The sequence below is a fragment of the Colius striatus genome, chromosome 1 (genome assembly GCF_028858725.1).
Source record: "Colius striatus isolate bColStr4 chromosome 1, bColStr4.1.hap1, whole genome shotgun sequence".
Taxonomy (NCBI): Eukaryota; Metazoa; Chordata; class Aves; order Coliiformes; family Coliidae; genus Colius; species Colius striatus.
In genome coordinates, this window is record NC_084759.1 from 22,587,154 (window position 1) to 22,609,912 (window position 22,759).

At 36.8% G+C, this 22,759-nt stretch overlaps 1 protein-coding gene across 6 annotated transcripts in view; it reads left to right on the top strand.

Moving 5' to 3' along the window:
- Positions 1–22,759, top strand: part of FRY (FRY microtubule binding protein) — a 206,451-nt gene that overhangs the window by 140,913 nt on the left and 42,779 nt on the right. For 4 of the 6 annotated variants that reach the window (XM_061993519.1, XM_061993487.1, XM_061993504.1 and 1 more), the window contains exons 33-43: positions 1,488–1,634; positions 5,372–5,540; positions 6,250–6,340; positions 8,646–8,728; positions 11,797–11,947; positions 12,494–12,597; positions 15,961–16,146; positions 18,184–18,382; positions 18,996–19,120; positions 19,976–20,163; positions 21,090–21,184. In XM_061993519.1, coding sequence (XP_061849503.1) covers positions 1,488–1,634; positions 5,372–5,540; positions 6,250–6,340; positions 8,646–8,728; positions 11,797–11,947; positions 12,494–12,597; positions 15,961–16,146; positions 18,184–18,382; positions 18,996–19,120; positions 19,976–20,163; positions 21,090–21,184 — 1,538 coding nt within the window. The remainder of the gene's footprint in view (positions 1–1,487; positions 1,635–5,371; positions 5,541–6,249; positions 6,341–8,645; positions 8,729–11,796; positions 11,948–12,493; positions 12,598–15,960; positions 16,147–18,183; positions 18,383–18,995; positions 19,121–19,975; positions 20,164–21,089; positions 21,185–22,759) is intronic. The other 2 variants (XM_061993495.1, XM_061993511.1) reach the window with 1 other exon arrangement.

Here is a 22,759-nt window from a genome sequence, read left to right on the forward strand (position 1 = left end):
CTTTCAAAACATGAGCAAAGAAAAGTGTTTTAGTCTTTTTTGTAAAAGAAAAACCAGCTTAATAGTGAAGGCATTAAGAATTAGTTACACAGGAACTAAGTTCAGTTTCTTCCTGTATTGCCTTCTGAGTTAATGTCAAAGGCAGAAGATGAAAGTTTATTTGGGAATGAGAATGAACACCTGAAATTTGTCCTGCTGAAGCTCTCGTACTTTCTAAGAAAAACTTACATATTCTATGAGAGACAGAAAAGGAAAAAAGAATCAGTATAACTTTCTAAGCATTCTTTTGTAGAAGAGAAGGTATTCTACATCCCAGGTCCTGGCAAAGGATCAGGGATTCCTTTTTTTCAATCACTTTTTCTTGTAAAATGCCTAAGCTGCTGGTGGAGAAGGTACTGGGAATACATCTTCTCTTTTCAGAGCTACAGGATGGTGTACTAGTGTGCTGTGCCTACTCTGGCACTGCTCTTGACAGATTCAATACATGTGTCTAAATTGCTAAATGCATAAACTCCATGAAGTTGCCTGGTACCTATGTCATGTGGGACAGAGTGGTTCACATTTCCTGTCCTCCTCAAGGTTAATCCTCTCTCAAGCTGAGTGTCTGTATCCATGCTACATAGCAGTTGATTATGGGTCTTGTCTCATGTTGAGGTCCTGTGAGTAAAATAACATTATTATTTTGAGTGAATTTGGGGACTTGTCTGAAGTAAAGTGAGGGCTATGTTTCAGCCCACCAAAATATCATGTCCAGGACATGAAATTGCCTTGTGAATTATCTGATGCTATGTTGTCTTTAAGATAATGTTGGAAGGTATTGTTTATAGGTTGAAAACAGATGTGATGCAGTCTCACCTTTATGACCTATCAGCAGCAGTCCTTGGAGCAAGTTGCTCCTAGCATAATGTCAATCTGTGCAGTGCTTAAAACAGTCTTTTCAAAGTGGGAGCCAAATATTTTACATAGGAAGCGGAACAGCTTCAATTCTAGACTCCCATGTTGTGGATGCATGCACTAAACATTTAAATGACTGGGCAAAATGGAATCATCCTTTTAAATCTATCTGCAAAGGAGAGCAAAAGTTGCTCATTTCCAACGTGAAAGCAAAGAGCTGTCTAATGCCTAATTATGATAGGATTTGCTCAGGAGAAAGATACTAAGTTGTTAGCTGCTGTGAAGGCTGAAGGACTTTGGTACAGACATGTAGAAACTGAACTTCAGTTGCTTGAACAACTGGAATGATGAAACCCAATAAACAGCTTGATTTTAGGATCACCTTTTTGAATCTACATTCCTGAAAGATGGATTTTTTTGTGTGTGATTAAAGTCCTTCTGTGTATCTAAACTTAAATATTTTGAAGTAGAATTTATGCTCTGAAGTCTGTCAGGTAGCTTTTAAAAATACCTCTTTGTCAATTTGTTTTTTCGTGAGCCTTAGTTTGGAGGTCTGCATATTTTAAGAAATGTGTGCCTGTGATCCTTTGCAGTATGGAGATGAAATTCCTGGACCAGAGATGGAAAATGTCTGGAATGCTTTGGCCAACAATGAAAAATGGAGTAACAACCTTAGGATAACACTGCAGTTTCTCATTAGTTTGTGTGGTGTTAGCAGTGATACCATCCTTTTACCTTATGTAAGTGTTTGCACTCTATTCTATTTACTGTTGGTAAATCGCAGAGGTTTTAATGAAGCCATCACCTACAGAAAATTAATTTCTCTTTCAAAATGAAGAAGTAACAACATGTTCTCTAGTCCACTGTAGAAAGTTAAATCACTGGAATAAATGAGCCAAAAAACTGAAACTCAAGACAGGAACTGAGTGATGGGAGTCTCTGTCTCCACCAGTAGAGCATACCTCATTTCAAACAAGAGGTAGGCTCTTCTCAAGTGAAGAGCAACTTTGCACATCTGTTTAAGGGACCAGTAAGAGGAACTGACTATAAAATGCCAGTATGAGTGAAAAATAGGTAATTTTTTTTTTTTAATTTCATTAAAAAGACAGAATGGCTGTTCAGAGGTTAAATAACTTGTATGAAAAATGAAGAGAAGTACAAATGCTAAATGCCTATTATTTTTCTCAGCAATCAATTAGTTTACAAAGCTATTAGTTGAATTTCAAAAGCCCTTTAAATGATGGATGTTGTATCTTGAATGAGACATAACATGCCATGATGTTATCAGCTTGCTACTTGTAAAGATTTAGGTGTTCCTCCAGAAAAGCATATAGCTTTTAGAAAGTGCTACATTCTCTTCTCCTTTAGCAAGCTTTCTGTGAGACATCTCGAGAGACATAAGGGAGCTAACTTTTCTAAGCTCCTTACCATATCAACTTCTGCCTTTGCATGGCTGTCACAAATTATATAACTGTTCCTGCAATGTGCAAATCAGACTGCGCAGGGTATTGTTATTGTTCAAGTTAAAATAAAATCAGGGCTGTCTGAGAAAAGCAAGATAGTCCCATTCCCATGTTCCTTATTGCTCAGTTGCTGAGTGAAACAGAATCTAAATTTAGCAAATTTTCCAGCACAATTATAATATGCTGTTTTATTAGTTACTCTCTTTCTATTGATTTCCCTGAAATAAATTTGAAATTACAGTTACTGTGATTCTAGTTATCTAAAAAGCCTTATAGACATAGTTGATTAACATGTTTGTTGCATCAACAGTTGCAGAAATACTACTTTGCTTAAAATGTTTATGATGACTGCTATGCATAATAGAATAAAGGAAATATAGAAGACTGTAATTTTTTTTAATGTTCTATATTCAAATATATAAATCAATGCACATGTATGCCAAGTCAGTGTTGCCTGGCTAATCAAAAGAGGAAAGATTTGAAAGTGGAGTTGCTGTAAGAACAAGCTCCAAGTTTATATGAGGTCTCAAATTGATCTCAAACATCTTGAATGGAACAATAATCTTTCCATCAATTATGGCAGTGATAGAAGCTCTCCGTTCAGTGTAACTGTGCTTTGACAAGAGGTTAGATGAGAGACCTCCCAGGTTCTTCCCAACCTGACTGATCCTACGTTCTGTGCAGACTTGGGATCAGGCTCAAAGTTGGTTTCCATCAGGAGGAGCTATTTTGGCAAAGAACTAGTAAAAATCACAAAAGAAAAGAAACAAAATGAGGACTGTTGTATTTCTGACAGCTTACAGAAGGAATAGGGGCAGTTTTCTAAGAGAAAGATATTGTCCTGTGCTGAATATATACCTCACTCCTAAATGTGTAGCTTTATTGGAAATGTCTGATAAACCTCTTGCCCAGGAGCTCCTCACATATCTCATCCACCAATCCAGATACTTACCAACCCAGAGCTTTCATCACATCTTTTTTCCAAAACTGTTGCCATCCCACAGCTCTGCCTCAAACCATGTTCCTACTTTTAGCACTTCTCCTTTTTCCAAATTCTTTCTGAACCCCTTTGCCTCAAAACCTTGACTCTCAGAGGCTTGTGCTCCTCCAGGACAATACAGTCCTCATACTCCACAAAGACAGCAGTCTGTTTTGACAACTCCAGCTTCATCTGCTCAGTATCTCCTGTTTTACCTGTGGGACTTTTCTACTCTCCCTCCCAGGCTTGCAGGGACTGTTGAGTAGACAATCACGTCTTCAGCTGACAAAGTTCCTGTCACCCTGTTAGTCTGTGTTTTGTAATGTTGAGTTAGAAGTTCAATTCTCAGATTTTGCAAAACCTGAAAAAGTTCTCTACTTCTGTAGGAAGCCTGGTTGTGCTTATGAGTCACGCCTTAACTGATAGCTTTGTCTAGAGTAGGAAAATTACACTGGGCTTATCACATGCATCTGCTCAATGTTTTGATAATGCCTTGGAGTTTACAGATAAGAAATCATACCTAACTCTGTTAAATACACATGAATGCTGATAACATGTATCTTCCATTATAATGCAGATAACACATACACATTTAGCAAATAAAGATAATCACACTGCAAGGTTGCCAGTTTACCCCTCTCCTTTTGGAGAACCTCTGTGCCCCAAGGCAGTCACCAGCTGCTTCATGCCTTCAGCCTGTTCTGCCTGTGTGGGTCAAAGCCAAAAGTATGCATGACTTACATTTTTTTTTCAATTATTTTTTGGTCAGCTACATTCATTGTTTTATCTCTTATGTTTCCTTTAAGCATTTTTCCCAATGCCCCAGAGCAAATTGCTGAGCTGTCCTTTCACATGTGTACTGAAAGGTTTCATAGAATATTTACCTCTCTTCAGCAAAGACTTAGTATGAACATGACCTTGTCTGGGGTGAAAGAATCTGTGAGGGTCACCATGAGCCCAGGTAGAAATGAGCCTCAGAAAGTAGGTGACTTCCTATATGGAAAGTCCCCGGGAAATTTTTAGCACAGTAGACTAAAAAAGACTTTGTGCATTTTCTGTACTTTAAGCAAAGAAAATGAGAGAGGGAAAAAAAAAAGGAGAAGCTGTCAGGCAGTTATTTTAATGGAAGTGCTTAAGAACATAAGAACAGCAATACTTAGTGAGACCACCAGGCAGTTCAGTCAAGTGTATTAGCTCCATTGTAAGTGTCTGGTTACGGTTATCTTTAAAGACAAGAAGGCAAGCACAGAGGGATGCTTCCCCATATGTTCTACCACCTCTGGCACTTTATTTATGAAATATTTTAGAGCCAGAGAGAGTCTCTGCTTTCACTAGCCATCAGGTTTTTTCCTCAAGAATTCAGTCAGATTTTGTCTCAGGATCTCGACAGTCCTCATTGAAATAGTGCAAACAATAAGGTTTCAGGTCTGATTAAAAGATTTATGGAAATTCACAGAATTTCTGTAAATTATACTCTCAAATTTTTCAATCCATCTTTCATCCATGTTCTGTTACTTTGATTAAATATGTAACCAGCGACTCATAGCCTGACTTGTTCTTTGTGGCTACTACTACTACTTTTCACATCAACCATATCTGGAAATATAGGCACGAAGTTTTGGGGGGATCTAGCTCTCTAGATGGCAAATTTGCTCCATTCAAGAAAGTAAGATTCATCTTCAATGGAAATCGCATACTCAAACTAAATCCCTGAGTTTGATTCAAAGTTAATGCTGATATGTTTAAATGACAGGTACAAAATCAGGTGGTGTTTGTATGTGCGTGTTCTATAGTTATATACCTAAACAGCTTACTAGTGGATAATAAGCAAAACCTTGGGGATAATTAGATCACAGATTCATTCAGCTGGGAAAATGGTCTTGATGACAAGGTGAGCAGTTTTGTTTCTGTATAAACAAGATTAATGCAGTTGCGTGGTTGTATTCTGGATCTTTTCAGTTCTGCAGTATAACGTGTATTGATACCTTTGGGAATTCACTTTGGACAGAGTGTAATAACTTATCTTCTTCTCTAGATAAAAAAGGTTGCAATATATCTGTGTCGCAATAACACTATTCAGACAATGGAGGAGCTTCTCTTTGAGCTGCAGCAGACAGACCCAGTGAACCCGATAGTTCAGCATTGCGATAATCCGCCGTTCTACCGTTTCGCTGCCAGTAACAAAGCTTCAGCTGCACCTTCTGGTATGACCTAAATATACTTCCCATTTATACTTTCCTGCTCTCTTCAGTCTTTATCTCTTTGAAAAAGCGGTCTTTTAGCATTGGCACCCATTCAGATCTGTGTCTATATAAATTTCAAGGCCTCATTGCATATGCAAATTACAGTTCTTTTTGATTCCTAGTGTTCTATATGCTTCGTAAACATATGTTTAATTCTCTCAACTATTTTAATAGGATTTTACTAATGTCAGAATTAATATAAGGTGATTCTTCTAGTACTAGTTTCAGAATAAGAAGTCAACATCAATAAAATTTCCTGAAAAATGAGAGCCTCAACAGTGTGTCAGTTCCGTTGTCAAAGGCCTAATGCTACTCCCGAACTGTAATAGTCAAAGATACTTAAGAGACACTAACCCCATATTTAACCTTGTCAATGTTTTGTCAAATTCTTGAAATACAATTGGTTACATCACCTGAGAATGAGCTTAATTTAAGAAGTGGAAGAGCATCATTATGTTGATCAACTCCTCTAAGCATGTAAACTTTACACCATTCAGTCATGCCAGTAGGTCCTGATTTGTAGAGGTAATAGTGTTCACCATGCCCAAGTACTTGCAGGATGATCACTTTGACTGTGGCTGCTTAAAAAATGTAAGTTATGAGCTTTTATTGTTTTGCAAATATTGTCTGCTGCATCTAATAGATGTTCTTATTGACATCTCATATACAGGAACCACCTCCAGCAGTAACACTGTTGTAGCTGGCCAAGATAGTTTTCCTGATGTAGAGGAGAACAGAATGGTGAAAGAGAATGATGAAAGGTTTGTTGGGTTTTTTTTCCTCCAAAATGTGTGTTTCCTAGGCTAAGGGTGAGACATTGGGCAAAGTTCTACATTGTTTTGTGAGCAACTCTGATGTTCAGATTGATCCTAAGTGATGTTATCCCAGTAAGACCTTTTTAAAATGAGAGTATGTAAATGTTTCAAAAAAAGGCTATTCACATGATCCTGGTTCCTGAGTATTGTTTAAGAGCACATTACAGAGGAACATTTATTAAACCCACAGTGAATAAGTTGTGCTACAGAGGTCATGGTTTTGTAGGAATTATCCACAATGGAGAAAGAACATCAAGAGTGTGTATCACTAAAATGTAAGTTGTGAAAAATCAGGTTTTATCACCCTTTTTGATTTCATGGACAGTGACTAAAATTTAGTGTGCAGATATATATCCGTGAATCCAAGGACACCTCCTTTGTCTGGAAAAAATGCCCTACAAAGGAAAAGCGATGTAAAATATTTCTGTCTTTTGCAACATCTAGTACACATTGACAAGCATTGAAGGCATAAATGCAAAGCTTAAGGGCCATATTTCTTTCCTCAATGAAACCCTCTTGTTATTTGCAAGAGAACTTTGACTGACTTTTAATAGCATTAGTTACAAAGTGTATTAGTATTACATTCCTCTGTTGTTCCTGATAGTCACTAGTATCACTTCAACAGTTCAACCCACCTTCCTCAGGTTCAGGGCTTAAACATAGAGAGACAATTACATGAGCAAACATTTCTGTATTTTGGAACTTTTTGAATTGCTTGCCTTCTATACATTATACACGAGTAGCATTTTGTCAGATAAATTATGTCTAACTGTAGCTTAAATGTAAGTAAAAAATGGCACTGACTTTAAACTTATTAAAGTTTCAAAGTGATAGTAAAGAGGTTTTTACTCAAAAACATGGTTTTCACATTATGCAGTAGAAATATACTTAAAAGGAAGATAAACTAATTTTTCCTCTGGAGTATTTTTTTGTTATACTTTACATAAATGTTTATAGCCAAATGATTTTTAAGTTAGATTTTTGTTTAGCTGATTTGCAGATAAGTTCAGCAAACTTAATCTCCTGCTATACATTAAGCCAAGCTGTATTTTCAGGGTTTCTTGTCATATTTTAGTGCTAAATATGACTCAAAAATTAGTTTTGGCATTCAATTCTGCCAAATTTGTATAATAAAAATGGAAGAAAGTCTACAAATTTCTGTTACTGGTTTTCTGATTCCTGCTGGTAGAATCCTCACTAAAAAAGTAAAATAATTTGCTTGAATTCATTGCTGGCATTTATATTCTTAAAGGCACCAGAAACTGTAGCTGTATCTGCACCTCAAAGCCCCTGACAATCTTAGAATGTCCATTCATATTTCCTTCATGTGTCAAAACATATTAAATAATGTGGTAAGAAGATAATAGGTTGTAACCAAGCTATTGGTATTTTTTAATATCTTTTTATGTTGATACAATATAATGCAAAATGCCCTACTCTCCACTAATGTCTGTGACCCATAGTATCTATGTCCTATAGAATAGAATTAATCTCAGCATATTCATATTTTTTCCTTAACTTTATTCTCCCTTTATCTTTTTTTATGCCAGTTTGTCCACATTTATTAAGGGATTTTATTAAAATATTGGAGAATTAGATACTGGAAAGACAGAAAATGACAGAATTAAGGTGATGCTTTTTTATCACCTCCACAATGAGTTTATTGTGCCCTTGTGACAGATGTGCTTTAGAAACTGTATAACTGAGTACCCTGCAATAGTATGTATGCACATTAGTAAGAAATTGAATTGAATGTTGCACAGGGAACCTTCAGTCTTGTTTTGTTTGGTACAGTTGTTTTAACGTGTTTATTTGTAATAAATGTCCTATTTGTAATTAATGGACTCTTCAGTTACTACTGCTTTAGCAGGTTGCTAGAATTTTACCCATGAACATGCTGTGACTAAATTCGAGCTGTGAACAGTTTACATCTCAGTTCAGTCTTAGCACAGTTTCTTGCTACAAGAAAGTCACACATTTACAGGATAAGAATTTTCCCTCTCGTAAATTTTAAAAGCTTGTGACAAAGGAGCACACTGTTAGAACTCAGGAACTGGCTGCAAAAATCTTCTTTTGTAGAAAGAAACAGCATTACTTTCACATGGTTGTCTACTCCCATATAAAAGTGCATGCTCTTTTTTTGCAGAGTAATGTTTCTGTAGGATTTCTCTTTTTTTGCAGCATAAGCATATGGTCCAGATGTTTAATATCAGTTTGTATTTTTTAACAAAGATTTTTCTTGTATTTGAAGGTTCAGTAATGTAATCAGAGCACATACAAGACTAGAATCAAGGTACAGTAATAGCTCCGGAGGATCTTATGATGATGACAAAAGTAAGTTCTATTATTCAATTTGGTGACATTTTGGGTGTTTTGGTGGAACTCTTTAAGTTCTGTATAAACAGTAATGTAGCATCGCAATACGGAGAGCATCTTTATTCTACTTTCATACCTCATTTAATTAATTTCCTTTGTTTAACCTGGGCTCAGTCAAACTTATTTAAATGCCAGAGAACTTTACAGAAATCAGCAGCAGAGAATCTTCCAGACAATAACACTCTGAACGTTTCAAACATTACAAGGTGAAAAACTTCCAAGAGCATTACAGTGAGTGCTTTGAATTCTGCCCTTTAGCCACTATTTCCCTCCAACTCAAGTGCTGTTTTATGAGCACAAAGAAGACATTCAGGAGTTCCCGAAAATGAGGTCTTACCTTTTCATTGCTTTCTGCAACCAGCTTCCAGGTGTACTGTGCAAACCTGTGTTAGAGAGGAAGTGAAATAGGGATCCTGAGCACCCTTTATGTATTTCTACTTTACAGACTGTAAATAGACACTTGATGCTCAGCAGACTTCAAAGAAAACCATGGTATTTCTGTCAACTATTGATTGACATTTTAGCAGGTGGATGTTTTGACTTCATTTTTGGAGTGAATTTTAGGGAAGCCAATCTACAGATTTTGGTTAAGCCCTAATCAAATGTAAAAAAAGGCAAGATGTTTTTATTGACTTTCATCTCTGGCTTAATAAACCAAGTCAAATGATATAGAGTCCATAATTCCTTGTCTTGATGCTGCAGACACCATTTTGGGACTGTATTTTGACATTAAAAAAAAAAAAAGATTTAATATATTCTTTAATCCAAGTAATTTTTTGGCAATATTCTTCTACAAAACACAGAAACACTGACAAATACAATATGATAGGATAAATTAATGTATATTAACAACCATTTTTCATAATTATAAATTTCAATATTTATAAAATATTGTGTATGTACATAACTGCAGTATTTAAATACACAAAAAAGTATGCAACATATTAGACCAAATGGATTTCAATACACTTGTCTTGTATTTCTAATGGTTTTCTAGTGCTGTAGCTACTAAAAATTCTTTAGCAGACATTAATTGGAGCACCAGCACTAATCTGATATGCATGAACTATCTTTCAAAACAGAACAATGCTTATATTACCAGAACATTCTTCACAAGCATCTAGTTTTGACAAGAGCTTAGAGTAATAAAAGGTTAAAAAAATGTAGAAATTTTCTTTGCTCTTTTGGAGTGTTTCCTCAAGCTGGTGCCCAAATGTTTTTTCCTGCCTGTACCTGCAAGCTTTATAGTACTGTGAGTATTTATGCAAGATTTGCTTCTCTCAGAGATTCGTTATGCAAATATATGAGCTCCTAGATTTAAAATAAAATACATTGTACTTGGCTACTGAAATTTGTGTAGAACTCTAAAAATAAAAAAGAACTCATACCATTTGATGCAACCTCCATTAAGTGCAACTTATTCCCTCAAACAGGCAGCCAAGGCTGCAAAGGAGTTGGTGGTATGGGTTCTCTCTTTTCTCCAGTCTACCTGAGCATACGTGTGTTGCTGAGGATATAAATAGGGAGCACAACTCTGCAGCACAGAAACCCCTCTGTTCAGGCAAAGACTGTGTTAAGGTGCAAAATGCTTCTCTTTTTTTTCAGTCTGCACATAAACCTGTGAAAATACAAGTGAGGAGCTGTGTCATAGTGTGCACTTCACAAAGCAGTTCTATGTGAAATACTTAAATAGGTAGTAATAATTAGTGACTATGCCGTGCTTTTTATGTGAAAAGCACCTGGCAAATGTTATCTGGTTAATCCTTAGAAGATAACTATGTGAAAATGCTACACTTTGCTACATTATTAAATCGGTTTATTCTTCTTTGTCTGTAACTGGTAAGTCATACTGCAGAGGATGAGAGAAATAACTATAGGTCTAAATCATAAAGATCTAAAGTGCTCCTTGGAAAACTAGCACTGAAGAATGGGAAGTTGGCATTTAAGTAACATTTGGAGGAGCAACTGAAAGGCTCCTGGAGATCTGGAAACCTGAAGGTGTTTTGTCAATATCAAGTGAAGTGTGTTAGATGTTGGCTCTTATACTTTTGTAGACATCGAAACAGTTTTGTTTCCTATGACGAACCCAACAGACACGAGATACAAGCTGTTAAAAAAAGGAAAGTGCTGAAAGTTTCAAACCTACCTAAAATGCAAAACTGTAACAAAAAACAGAGCAGAAAATAATGCTCTCACTACAAATTCACAATGATCAATGATTAGATATATGTCAAGAACAGGCCTGGAAAAGATACTTTCTATGACAGACTGCAAGTCCTGGGAAATAAAAACTGACCAATGAAAAAAATGGAGAAGAATGAGATGGAGCAGAATAGAGGAGCAATGAAAAAAGCTGTTCAGCTGAGAGAAGACAGAAGGCAGTGGAAATAACTTAATTGACTCACATCACTGCAGATTAACAGGTGGAAGAAATAAAAACCTATTGCTTATTAACATGCAGCAGCTATCATACTGGAGGAACATTAAATACATCTTTGAGAAATTCAATACATCATTCATCATCATTGAAAGGAAATTACCCTGAAGATTGGTTTTTTACATTCCTTATGCCTCTCTCCTAATTCAGGACATTTAACTTCTGCCTCGACAGGGCATCGGTGAGGAATTGAAAGAATGTGTCACTGGTGCTTGGTTGCTTTTAGCAGATGGCTTCTGACAGCAGCTTCATTGGCTGAACTTGTCTCTCATTTTTGAAGAGAAAGTCTGTTGCTTGATGCTTTGTGATGTGGATCTAAAGCTACTAAGTGACAGCAGGGATTCAACTTCAGCTCCTACCATTCAGTGCTGTCTGCCTAGAATTTCTTTAATTTCCAGTAGCGTGAAAAAGGGATTAAAAATGTATCACTTGTTATTGAACACAGGAATTTGCAACCCTCATGTCATCTTGCCACATTATTCCAGACAGCTTAGATGATACTTTAGCATAAGCTTTATTTAATCATTTCACAAAAATGAGTAATCATACTTGGTTTTTATGCACCCCATTTTAATACTTTTCCATGCAGATGATCCTGTTTCTCCATATACAAGCTGGTTATTGAATATTGTTGAAACTAAACAACCACATCCCCTGCCCATGCCTTACAACGGAGGATGCTGGGCACCACTTGTGGACTACCTCCCAGAAACCATCACACCCCGGGGACCTCTTCATAGGTGAGCAGTATTCTGACATTTCAAACAGAACCAACACCAATCCAACTGTTGCACCACTCAGAACATGTGAAAATTATGTCTTCAATTGCTGCTTCAATTCCAGAGCTAAATTTGGTGTGCAATGAAGGCTTGCAATTCTAACAGATTTTTAATAGAAAGCCTATTTACAATGTAGGAGGTCACTTTGATAAGAAGGAGACTGAAGAAGCAACTGAAACAGAAAATGTATCTTTCCCAAGCCTCTGTGGCTGGTATTCATAGTACTTTTCCCCACTGATCTTTTATTCTATGAATTCTATTCATTCTATTTAGTCTAAGCATACTCTGAGATTCCTCTTTTTCTTAATATGTATTGACAGCAAAAGTGTTCTTTCAGCAATGGGTACTTACCTGCTTAATGCATAACTAAGGTGCTTCAGCATTAATCATATTGAGAAGAAATGCTACAAAATGTAGAGATTGTTTATATCTTCAGATACAGCCATCACATTACTGTTTTCCCATCTCCAATATGTTTACCCGGTGATACTATGATTTAATTTCCAGGTGCAATATTGCTGTCATCTTCATGACTGAGATGGTTGTGGATCACAGTGTGAGAGAAGATTGGGCTCTTCACCTCCCGTTATTGCTACATGCTCTCTTTTTAGGTAAGAGTAACAGGACAAGAAATAAAGCATAAGTGTACTCCTGTCCATTTAGTTAAGTTTTGCTCTAGATTTGTATTTCTTATATGTTTTTAGTAAGGATTTCCTAAAAAAAATCCCAATTACAGTCTGTGAATTAGTCTCAAAACTTTGAAGCTTTTGACTATTTTGGCCAATTTCACTCAAATTTGAGAGGTGACTAGAAACTTGAAAATCCTAAAATATCTCTAAAAAACCCATAGCACAGCCTGGTTTATAGTGGAAAGCTGGACTGGTAGCACATGCCTTAGACCCGGGCTGTGCACACACCAGTGTTTTCTCTCGCCTTTGCAAAAATGATATATAAGACAGCCAAGATTACTGTAATGCAGAGATGGTGAAGGTAGGACACAGACCGCTGGAAACCAAGCTTCATTAATTTCAGCTCTAATGGAATGCTCTGTCATCAGTGTCTTCCCCTTACATACCTGAGCATAGAGGCACTGCATATTCCCCACTGCTGTGTCTGTTTTTGACTGCAACACATTTCAACCTTCCTTATACTGCCACTTCACATTTTGAAAGATGAGTGGCCTAATTTTTCATCACACAAGAGCATATAGCATTGAAAGCCTTTCCCTGGCTTCCATGGTTGATAAATAATAGTTTTCACAAATAAACACCGCCAGACACTTGTGAAATAAATTTATTGGAACTGGAAATTGCAGACCATTTTTCATTCAGTCACCATAGCTACCACTAAGTCTATTCACTGTCAGTCTGGGAAGGATCTGTTGTTCAGCAGGCAAGAAAGATTGGATTAAGAGGTTACAGCACAGTAGTGTGATATACTTCAGTATACAGTTGAAGTTACTTCATTCTCTTTTTCTGCTGCTTTGTTACCAAGTGCTCTGTCTGAATTTTTTTATGAAGTAGGGTTTTTTGGAAAATGCACATTTATCAGATAGTCAAGTTTTATATATTAGCACATTGATTTCAGCTAACTTCTAATGAAACACAAGAATAATAGCCTGGATCATATCTGAAGTGACTTCATGAGTCATTTTCAATACAACATTTCACATATATTCTTCACTCAAAAGTTAAATCTATTTTGATTTTGTAGATCTATTTGTAGGCTGCCTATAACAATTTTTTTTCTTCTTTTTTATGTGAACATTCTAAGTGTGAGAGAGAGCTGAAACAGAACTGAATGAGTGTATTAATTAAATCAGTAACCAACAACAGATCAAAAAATGCCTTTAGTGTGATTTGTAACAAGTGTGAGAAAACTGGTGTTTATAGTTAGAAATTCTCACAAGAATAAATGTGTAACAACACAGGAAGAGTGTTCAGCAGTGTCCATGTCAATTAAGAAATATTTAAAGAACCATCAGAGAGCCACACAAATAAACAATGTTTCAGTATTGCAGTTTTCCATAAGAGAGAGTCTATATCCTTCCATTTATTGGAAGGAGTGAGAAAATACTACAATGAAAGGATTTTGCAGTGTATGTTTAATAGTCTATTGGATGGTTTCTAGTACTGATAGTGAAGTAGAGCAGACTGAAAAGAGAAGACTGAGGGAGGATCTTATTAATATTTACAAATATCTAAATGATGGGTGTCAGGAGGTTGGGACATCCTTTTTTTCGATGGTGTCTAGCAACAGGACAAGGGGTAATGGGATGAAGCTGGAACACAAAAGTTCCATTTAAAGATAAGAAAAAACTATCTTACTGTGTGGGCAACAGAGCCCTGGCACAGGCTGCCCAGGGAGAGTGTGGAGTCTCCTTCCTTGGAGATCTTCAAGACCCACCTGGATGCATTCCTATACAACCTGATCTAGGTGGACCTGCTGCAGCAGGTGGTTTGGACTAGATGACTTCTAAAGGTCCCTTCCAACCCCTTGCATTCTATGATTCTGTCCAACCCTACCATTCTGTGATTCTATGATTCTGTGACTACTGCTGTGAACCTGCCTATGTCAGTAGAGCATGAAAATCGCTGCTGTTTAAAAACTCTTTTGCAACCAATGTGAAATAAATTGAGCAGCTCGATTCTTTTCCCATGGAGTCCATGTTACAGAAGTTTACCCTCTCAGGAACTCAGGTCCAAATTAAAGAGAGGCCCAGCACTGAACAAGCACCAAGACTGAACTATCTTTCTTGCTTCATAGTATGAAGCATTATCTATGCCAATACTTTCATACAACCCTAAGGTTTAACAGGATTTGTCAGAAGTGCTGCCAATATAGAATTTACTTTTAACTGAAAGAACTTTCTGTGTCCTTTTCCATGTATATTAGGACAGGACAGATGTGCCCATTATTTCTTGGCAAGTGGAAGGAAGTGAAAAAGGGAGAGTAAGAGCAGAAAAGTTGAAGAAGCTGAAAAAGAGGTTGGCAGGTTGGCTTTTTCGGAGGAGGCTATGAGCAGATCAGTAAGACCAAGGGCCACAGGAACTCCAATGACCTGCCCATATCAGCCAAAGACAAATTGTTTATACTATGGCAGTGTGGGCAGTTTCATTTTTGCAGGCCAGACAAGAATCAGCACAACTAGATATATTAGAAAACACCTGACTTGAAAGAATTGTTGGCCACTGCAACTTAAAGTAATGAAGGAGCTGCTTTTTAAAGAGGAGTGTAGCCTGAGAAAGGGGAAATGAAAACAATTTTTCAGCACTGAACAGAAGAAAATGCTTTTAAATATGCTGGAATATACTGAAAGAGAATAAGAAAGAGTTTACTAATACAGAGTGCAGTTTATTTAACAACCATCCGTTCTCTTTATATCTGTAATCTGAGGATTATTCAGATTGTCTTAAAATCTTACAAACATCAGTAGTACTAACCACATCAGAGTCTTTCCATACTAGACCTGCAGTTTCAGTTTGATACCCTGAGGTGGTGGATAGTTTCTCATGCTACTCACTGGTAGCTGAAGGGTTTTTTTCAAGGGATTTTGTCCATCAGTTCCTCTCTTAATAAATTAGTAACTAACTCTTACAGTTTGCACTTTTTGTAAAACTGATATCTGTGCAAAAAAGCCAGATAATTTGGTATGCAATGTAATTACAACAACTACCAAGAATTTCTCATCTTTGGAAGTCTTCCAGCCCAGTCAAATTAACATTGCAGTGAAACAGTACGCATAAACTTGTGGCGGTACATATTGTTTTGTACCTCCTGCATGAGACTTCAGTCTGGAAACTAAATATACACTTACATGTAAGTGAAAAAGCTACTGTGTCTGGAAATACCACGTCTTTTGTTTGTTTGCACTGTTGCCATGATCTGCCTTGGAATTTTTGCTATTTCTGGAATGTGAACTTGTTTTTTATTATTACTTCATAATCAGTGATTGCTGTAACCTTTTCTTATAGGTCTTGACCATTACCGCCCTGAGGTCTTTGAACACAGTAAAAAGTTACTTCTTCATCTTTTGATTGCATTATCTTGCAATAGCAACTATCAAGCCATTGCATCAGTGCTTCTTCAGACCAGAGAGATGAATGAGATCAAGACTCTGACAGTACAACCAGCATACTTACCTGAATATCTCTATACAGGTAATAAAGCAAAAGAAGAAAAGAACATTGCATGATACTGTGAGGTTTTTGAAAGTAGGGGGTCAAGGTTACTTTCTAAACTACAACAATTTTGGTAAATTAAAGTGGTGAAGTGGCAAATGTGAACAGTTCCCTTTCGTATTCATTCCATGTGTGCTACCCTAGAGATGCACCCAAATTATGATTAGATAGCTTTTTTGATAGTGAGAATGATACCCGATGGAAGGCAAAATATATACTGTAGAATTGTAAAAATTAATATGGCTAATAACTTCCTAACTTCCCCCTCAAGGAGTCAGGACTACTTTAAATGAGTGTAATCACTCTTAAGCCTTCAAAAGAAATGAATAAATAATTCCAACACAGGAAGAGCAGTGAGAATGTGCAGCTCAGATTTTCCATTATTAGGTTAAATTTCATATGATATGCACTCTCCTTTATATCACAGATAACAGAATTAATTTCTGTCCTGAAATCTGTTTCTGCATTAGGAAGTCTGCTTGAGACCTCTACTGAAAGAGATGTTCTGTTAACTTTTAACAATTTACCTGTGTTTAAGGGGTTGATTGGGAACGGTTTGTAGAAAGTTTCTAGCTAGATTTACTCTTGTCATGTAATATTAGTAAAATTAATAAATATATTACTAAAAGCAAGCATATTGTTGAGATTTAAGGGAATCTCTGTACCAGTTGTGGGTAGTATTAGTTGTCTTGGAGAGGGTGAGGAATTTCACCATAAAGTGAAAAATTAAAAGGAAATATTATCAAATGAGTGGCATTCCCATGGCTTTTTAGGAAGATAACCAAAACTAAATTAATAGTATGGCTTTATAATGAATATTAATTGATAACTGACTGCATTATTTTATGAGATACAAAAAAATTAAAGTAATGAGAAGAAGGGATAGGTATTTCCAGTTAGTGAATTACTTTGGCCATTGAAGTTTCATTCTGAAAACTGTCTGTGCAAAATTACCTCACAGATGAATTTCCATCTTGGATATGTAGATCTCTTTTTCTAATGTGTGTCCATGAATTATTAAATACAGAATAAAATTATTACATTAAAATTCTATTACTGCTTTTCTGCCAAAATGAAAAAGTGTCTTCATTCCTGTGTCTGAGTAACATAATTGGTGCCCTTTGTCTGGGCCTCCTAAGTCCAAGAAGTTACCAAAACTTTGTATTTGGACCATTTTTTGAGCAGGTAATACAAAAGAAGAGTGAGAGTGTGAGTGAGTAGCTATAGCAAAGAATCCTAATTGAAAATGCTTTGGCTCAAGTTCATTACACCTAATGTCAGTCAACTAAATTAAGAGTCTCCTGACCTACAATGGATCTTGTCAGCAGAGAGGCTCTCTACAAGGCCAGTTTTCCTGTTCTAGATACAGATGACTCGCAGTCTAAAAACAGGTCTTAGTTTCTAATTTCATCTCTGAAGTTGTGTGGCAAGCTTTTGATGTAGCAGAACTCTTACTCAGATGTTTAATCTTAATGCTGAAAATATTTAGTATATGTAGTCCAGTGTTTACAGTTACTAAAGGCTTCTGTTGAACAGAAGCCTTAAAACATTTGTGTCTTGCTTTCCATTACATTTTTAAAATTAGAACAACATCACTGTCTTAAAAGTTCCACCCTGCAGAGATTTTTTCCTCATCAGACTAGTACAGAGAAATGAGCTTAACTTTACATGCCCTTAGCCAACTTCAAAATTCACTTAACGGAAAGTCATACGTCTGAATGTAAAATGCCCTGAAATGATTGTTTTTCAAGCACTGTAGCTCTCGTGCAGTAAAAAAACCCCAAACTGGGCACTGATATTTTTCATTTTCTGTTGGATTCTGCGTGTTTCTAAACACAGTGCCATTTTCACGCCCCTTGGCGTTCGCAGACTGTTGTGTTCTGTGGGTTTTCCCTATGTTTCCCAGTAGAAGGTCTCTGCTGCTGACTCTGAAAAGAGCTGCTTGGAGAAGACTTTCATCTATAACACTGGCACAGCAGTACATTCCATCTTTATCTCTTCCCTTTTGGCTGGCAGGTGGCTTTGACTTTCTGCGAGAATACCAGTCGTCACCAGTGCCAGACTCCGGATTGAGCTCCAGCTCCACCTCCTCCAGTATCAGTCTGGGAGGCAGCAGTGGAAATCTCCCACAGATTACACAAGAGGTTGAGGACATGGACACTGCTGCTGAAACAGATGAGAAGGCAAACAAATTAATTGAATTTTTGACAACCAGGTAATGGAGATGAGCAGAGGATATGTTTGCACTTGAAACATACTTTCATACCTTCTCTATGATTATCTGTAGCAACTTAAAGGCTCAAAGGAAAATGACCAAGCTTTTATGGAAATTACAGACTCCCAGTCCTATTTTATGGGTACTTCTGGAAGTAGACAGGTACTTAAAAGCACTACAGTGTCAGGAACAACAGGAAAAAAATGTTGCCTGACAGGAATAACATGTTCAGTTGGGTACTATGGACAGTAATGTGTTCAACTATGAAATAATGGAAGAAGACAGTTTTATTTTCATAAAACTAGATAGGATGTAGGCATAGTAAAAGGCCAATGTGTAACTAATATTAGCTCCTGTCTACAGCCAGCAGATCCTAGAGTCAATGTTAAATTTTAAAACAGGGATTTGCTTATGCTGGTCTCTAAATTGTTTCACTTGTATTTTAAAACAGAAATATTTATTTACTTGTATTTTGCTCATAAAATTCTGTTCATTTACATCTTTTCCAGGCTGTGACCCTGGAAATATCTATTTGTCTTTACTGTTTATATATTTAGCTGATTACATTTGTGTAAGATAACTCAGATTTTGCACTGTTACATGTTTCTTTAAGGGCATTTGGTCCACTTTGGTGCCATGAAGATATCACACCCAAAAATCAGAACACCAAGAGTGCTGAACAGCTTACCAATTTTCTGCGTCATGTTGTATCTGTATTTAAAGATTCCAAGTCAGGTAGTAAGTTATTTTTCCTTTCATAACTAAGAGTATTTCCTCGAGGTCATACTGAACGGTTATCCTGTGGCTTAGTAGATCTGCTTATACAGAAGCACGACAAATTGTATGTCTTAAGGGTGTATGACATGAAAGAATGGGTTAAAAAAACATTTTAGATTGGACTGTGGCTGAATGTGAAATCAAACATTTCATCAAAAACGTTGGTAGAAAGCTTTTTGATTGATTCTACCATATTAAAGCTCCTCTGTGGCCTGTTGGTAAAATACATCACAGTTACTAAGTAAGTGTACTTTGTTTAATTTCTTCTGGCAATAAAAGTTTAGTTTTAATTCATTATGTTTTTGGAACTTGAGAGATTTACTGATTGTATTTTGAAAACCAACAGAGTCACTAATTAAACATCTTTCAAGATAAAAGCAGAATGCAGCATAAATATTTATATTTAAGATCTTATCCAAAGCCTTCTTAAACTAATTCAGCTAATTCTTCCAATTCAGCTTGGGTTTAGGTTTAGGAGTGTTCAGAAGTCACTGTGTTGCTGCAGCAAGAGTAGTGAATGGCTTGAAAGTTTGTCCAGGTGAACAAATGCAGATGAGCAATCTCAGGTTTTTGCTGACAAACTTGTGCAGATGTAGAATTTTGCTTTTGCAGTTTATTCCCTTACATTCTGTGTGAAATAAATGTAAACAGTGGGAAGTTTTCCCAAACACAGACATTTCTGTCTCCATTTCTCACAGGATTTTCAAGACACACTACAGTGCATATCCTCCCCACAGAGTTGGTTCAGCCTGTTTATGACTCACAGTAAAGTCCGTCATTGAAAGAAATACATTGACATAGTATTCTTTCACTTAGGTTTTCATTTGGAGCAGCATCTGAGTGAAGTTGCTTTGCAAACAGCTCTTTCAAGCTCTTCAAGACATTATGCAGGTCGCTCTTTCCAGATATTCAGGGCCCTAAAGCAGCCCCTTTCTGCACATGCATTGTCTGACCTCCTGTCAAGATTAGTTGAAGTTATTGGAGAGCATGGAGATGAGATTCAGGTATGTATGTGTACCTAATACTTCTTGGTACTGTTGATTTACTGTATACTTAATTTAAAATCACCATTTTACCAAGATGTTCTGGAGTCAAGTGATGTCAAGTAGAATGTGGCCTTAGAAAAGGCTACATTTGAGTTTACTGAAATCCATAGGAAAGCCTTTGTCAGGCTGTTACAATCTTATATAGCTCTGAAGAGAGCAACTAGGAAACATCTGGTAGATGTCATTTGAAATAAAATCTTCATCATGACCTTTTTCTCCCTTTTTACATCATTAATTTGTGCTGAAGGAACCCATTATCCTGTCTGCTGATGTAATCTGACGTGAAGTAGACACTGCCTCATTTCTCAAGCATTGACATATTTTGGAATTATAAAATCCACAACATGCATAACAATACAAAACTTGCCCTGACCTAATTTGATTCAGACCTGTCTTAGTGAGCTACGATGTTCACTTGGTTTAGCTAAACACACTGAAATTCTACAATCAGAGACTATTTATTGCGACATTCAAGACTTCACAAAGATAACTGCTAGCACTTAATAAGAAATAGACTGACATCACCTCCGTATTTTACTTAGGTAATGAAACTGCCACAGGATGACAGTAATACTCTGTCACAACTGCTTGTGCAGAATTTATAACAGTGACCTGCAAGTCAGAGGTTCTGTATGCCATTACCAATCCCCTGATGAGATATGTGCCCTTCTTGCATGCCTTCATAGATCATTCAGAAGCACAAAATAAACCCTATTTTTAGTGACAATTTAATGTTTAGGGCAGTGGCATTGATGTAAATGTTCTTTTTTCAGGAGAAATTATAGGCTTTCAGTAAGTGCCTGTTCCTTTTATGAACTGAAGATTTTTAAATGTCAACTATTTTTAATGTCTTTGTTGAAATTATAAACCTTGTGCATTGATAGGGGTATGTAATGGAGGCACTACTGACTTTGGAAGCTGCCGTGGATAATCTGTCTGACTGTTTGAAGAACAGTGATCTTTTGACGGTGTTATCACGGTAAGAACCGATTACAGAATCACAGAGTGGCCAGGATTGGAAGAGACCTCTAGGGACCATCCAGTTCAACCCCCTGCTAAAGCAGGTACACCACAATCCAATCACACAGGAACATGTCCAGGCAGGTTTGGAAACCTCCAGAGAAGGAGACTCCACACTCTCCCTGGGCAGCCTGTGCTGTGCCTCACCCTCACAGCAAAGATTCTCCTCATATTCAAGTGGAACTTCTTGTGTTCCAGCTTGTGCCCGTTATCCCTTGTCCTATCACTGCACACCACACAAAAAAGACTGGCCCCACCAAAAGGACATCTATCCTTTAGATATTTATAAGTGTTGATAAGATACCCCCCGCAGTCTTCTCCAAGCTAAACAGCTCCAGGCCTCACAGCCCAATTTCATAAAAGGTGTGCTCCAGTCCTCTCATCATCTTTGTAGCCCTCCACTGGACTCTCTCCAGAAGTTCTCTATCTCTCTTGAGAGTTCAAAACTGGACACAGTTCTCGTAACTGTATCTTTTTTTTACAGTGTCTCATGATATTAAGTGTGCACTCAGCATAAAATAAGTTTCATAAGATAGATGATTTGTAACCTTCAGAAAACTTAACTAAGAACAGGTCTCAGCTAAATTGTGCAGTAGTTGAAATACTGTTGATATAACTAATGGAACTTTACAATGCTTTGTAAATTCTACCTGCTGCTACTTGACTATAACTTACTTTAACTTCCATTAAAAATATTGTAAGTTTTTACACCTTACTACCATATAAATGAAAACATATCTGGAAACAAACAAGTTTTTTCTAATATATGTTTCTTACAACCTGTAATTCTGAGATTAATTATTCCCCATAAAGTAAATTATTTGTTCTCCTTAGTCAAACTAGGGAGTTTTTTTTCCCATGTCTACATAACCCATGAATTTTGGCAGACATGTAGACTATCCTTGTGAAACCTTTGACCTTAAAGTGGACCTTTGTACATGGAGGAAAATTGCAGGCTCCTTCCGTAACACAGCTGTACTGAACACCGATGGAGATGAATGTCTATCTGACTTCTAATAACAGCAACAAAATAGGAAACATTTTTGAAAAATGTCAGAAAGTTACCAAGATTTACATGCAGAACAAAAGTACAAGGGCTATTATTTCTGAAGCTAGTAGGCAGGCTGCTGTGTATTATGCTGCAATGCCAGAACACAAGAATTGCTTTGTTGATAGAGTAGAGGTGGGGAAATACAGCTTCTGCTTTCTAAAGAGCTATTTACCTTTCATTAGTCCACATTTCAGGAAAGAGCAAGGTGGAGCAGAAAATAAGAAACACTCCAGAAAGCAGTGGGATGCAATATTCATTACCCTGACACTGTTGGTTCCATGAAATCATCTTCAAATATTATAGACTATAGGAACTTATAGTGAGGTGGGAACGAGATCAGTCAGGAATTAGATCTTCTCCAGGACAAACTTCTCTTACATGTACCAACACAGCGTGTGCATCTGTACAGGTAATTGATAGGGATTGTCTGCATCATCACTCAATAGTCCATGAGGAGGCATCAGTCACTGAAGCTGAAACACA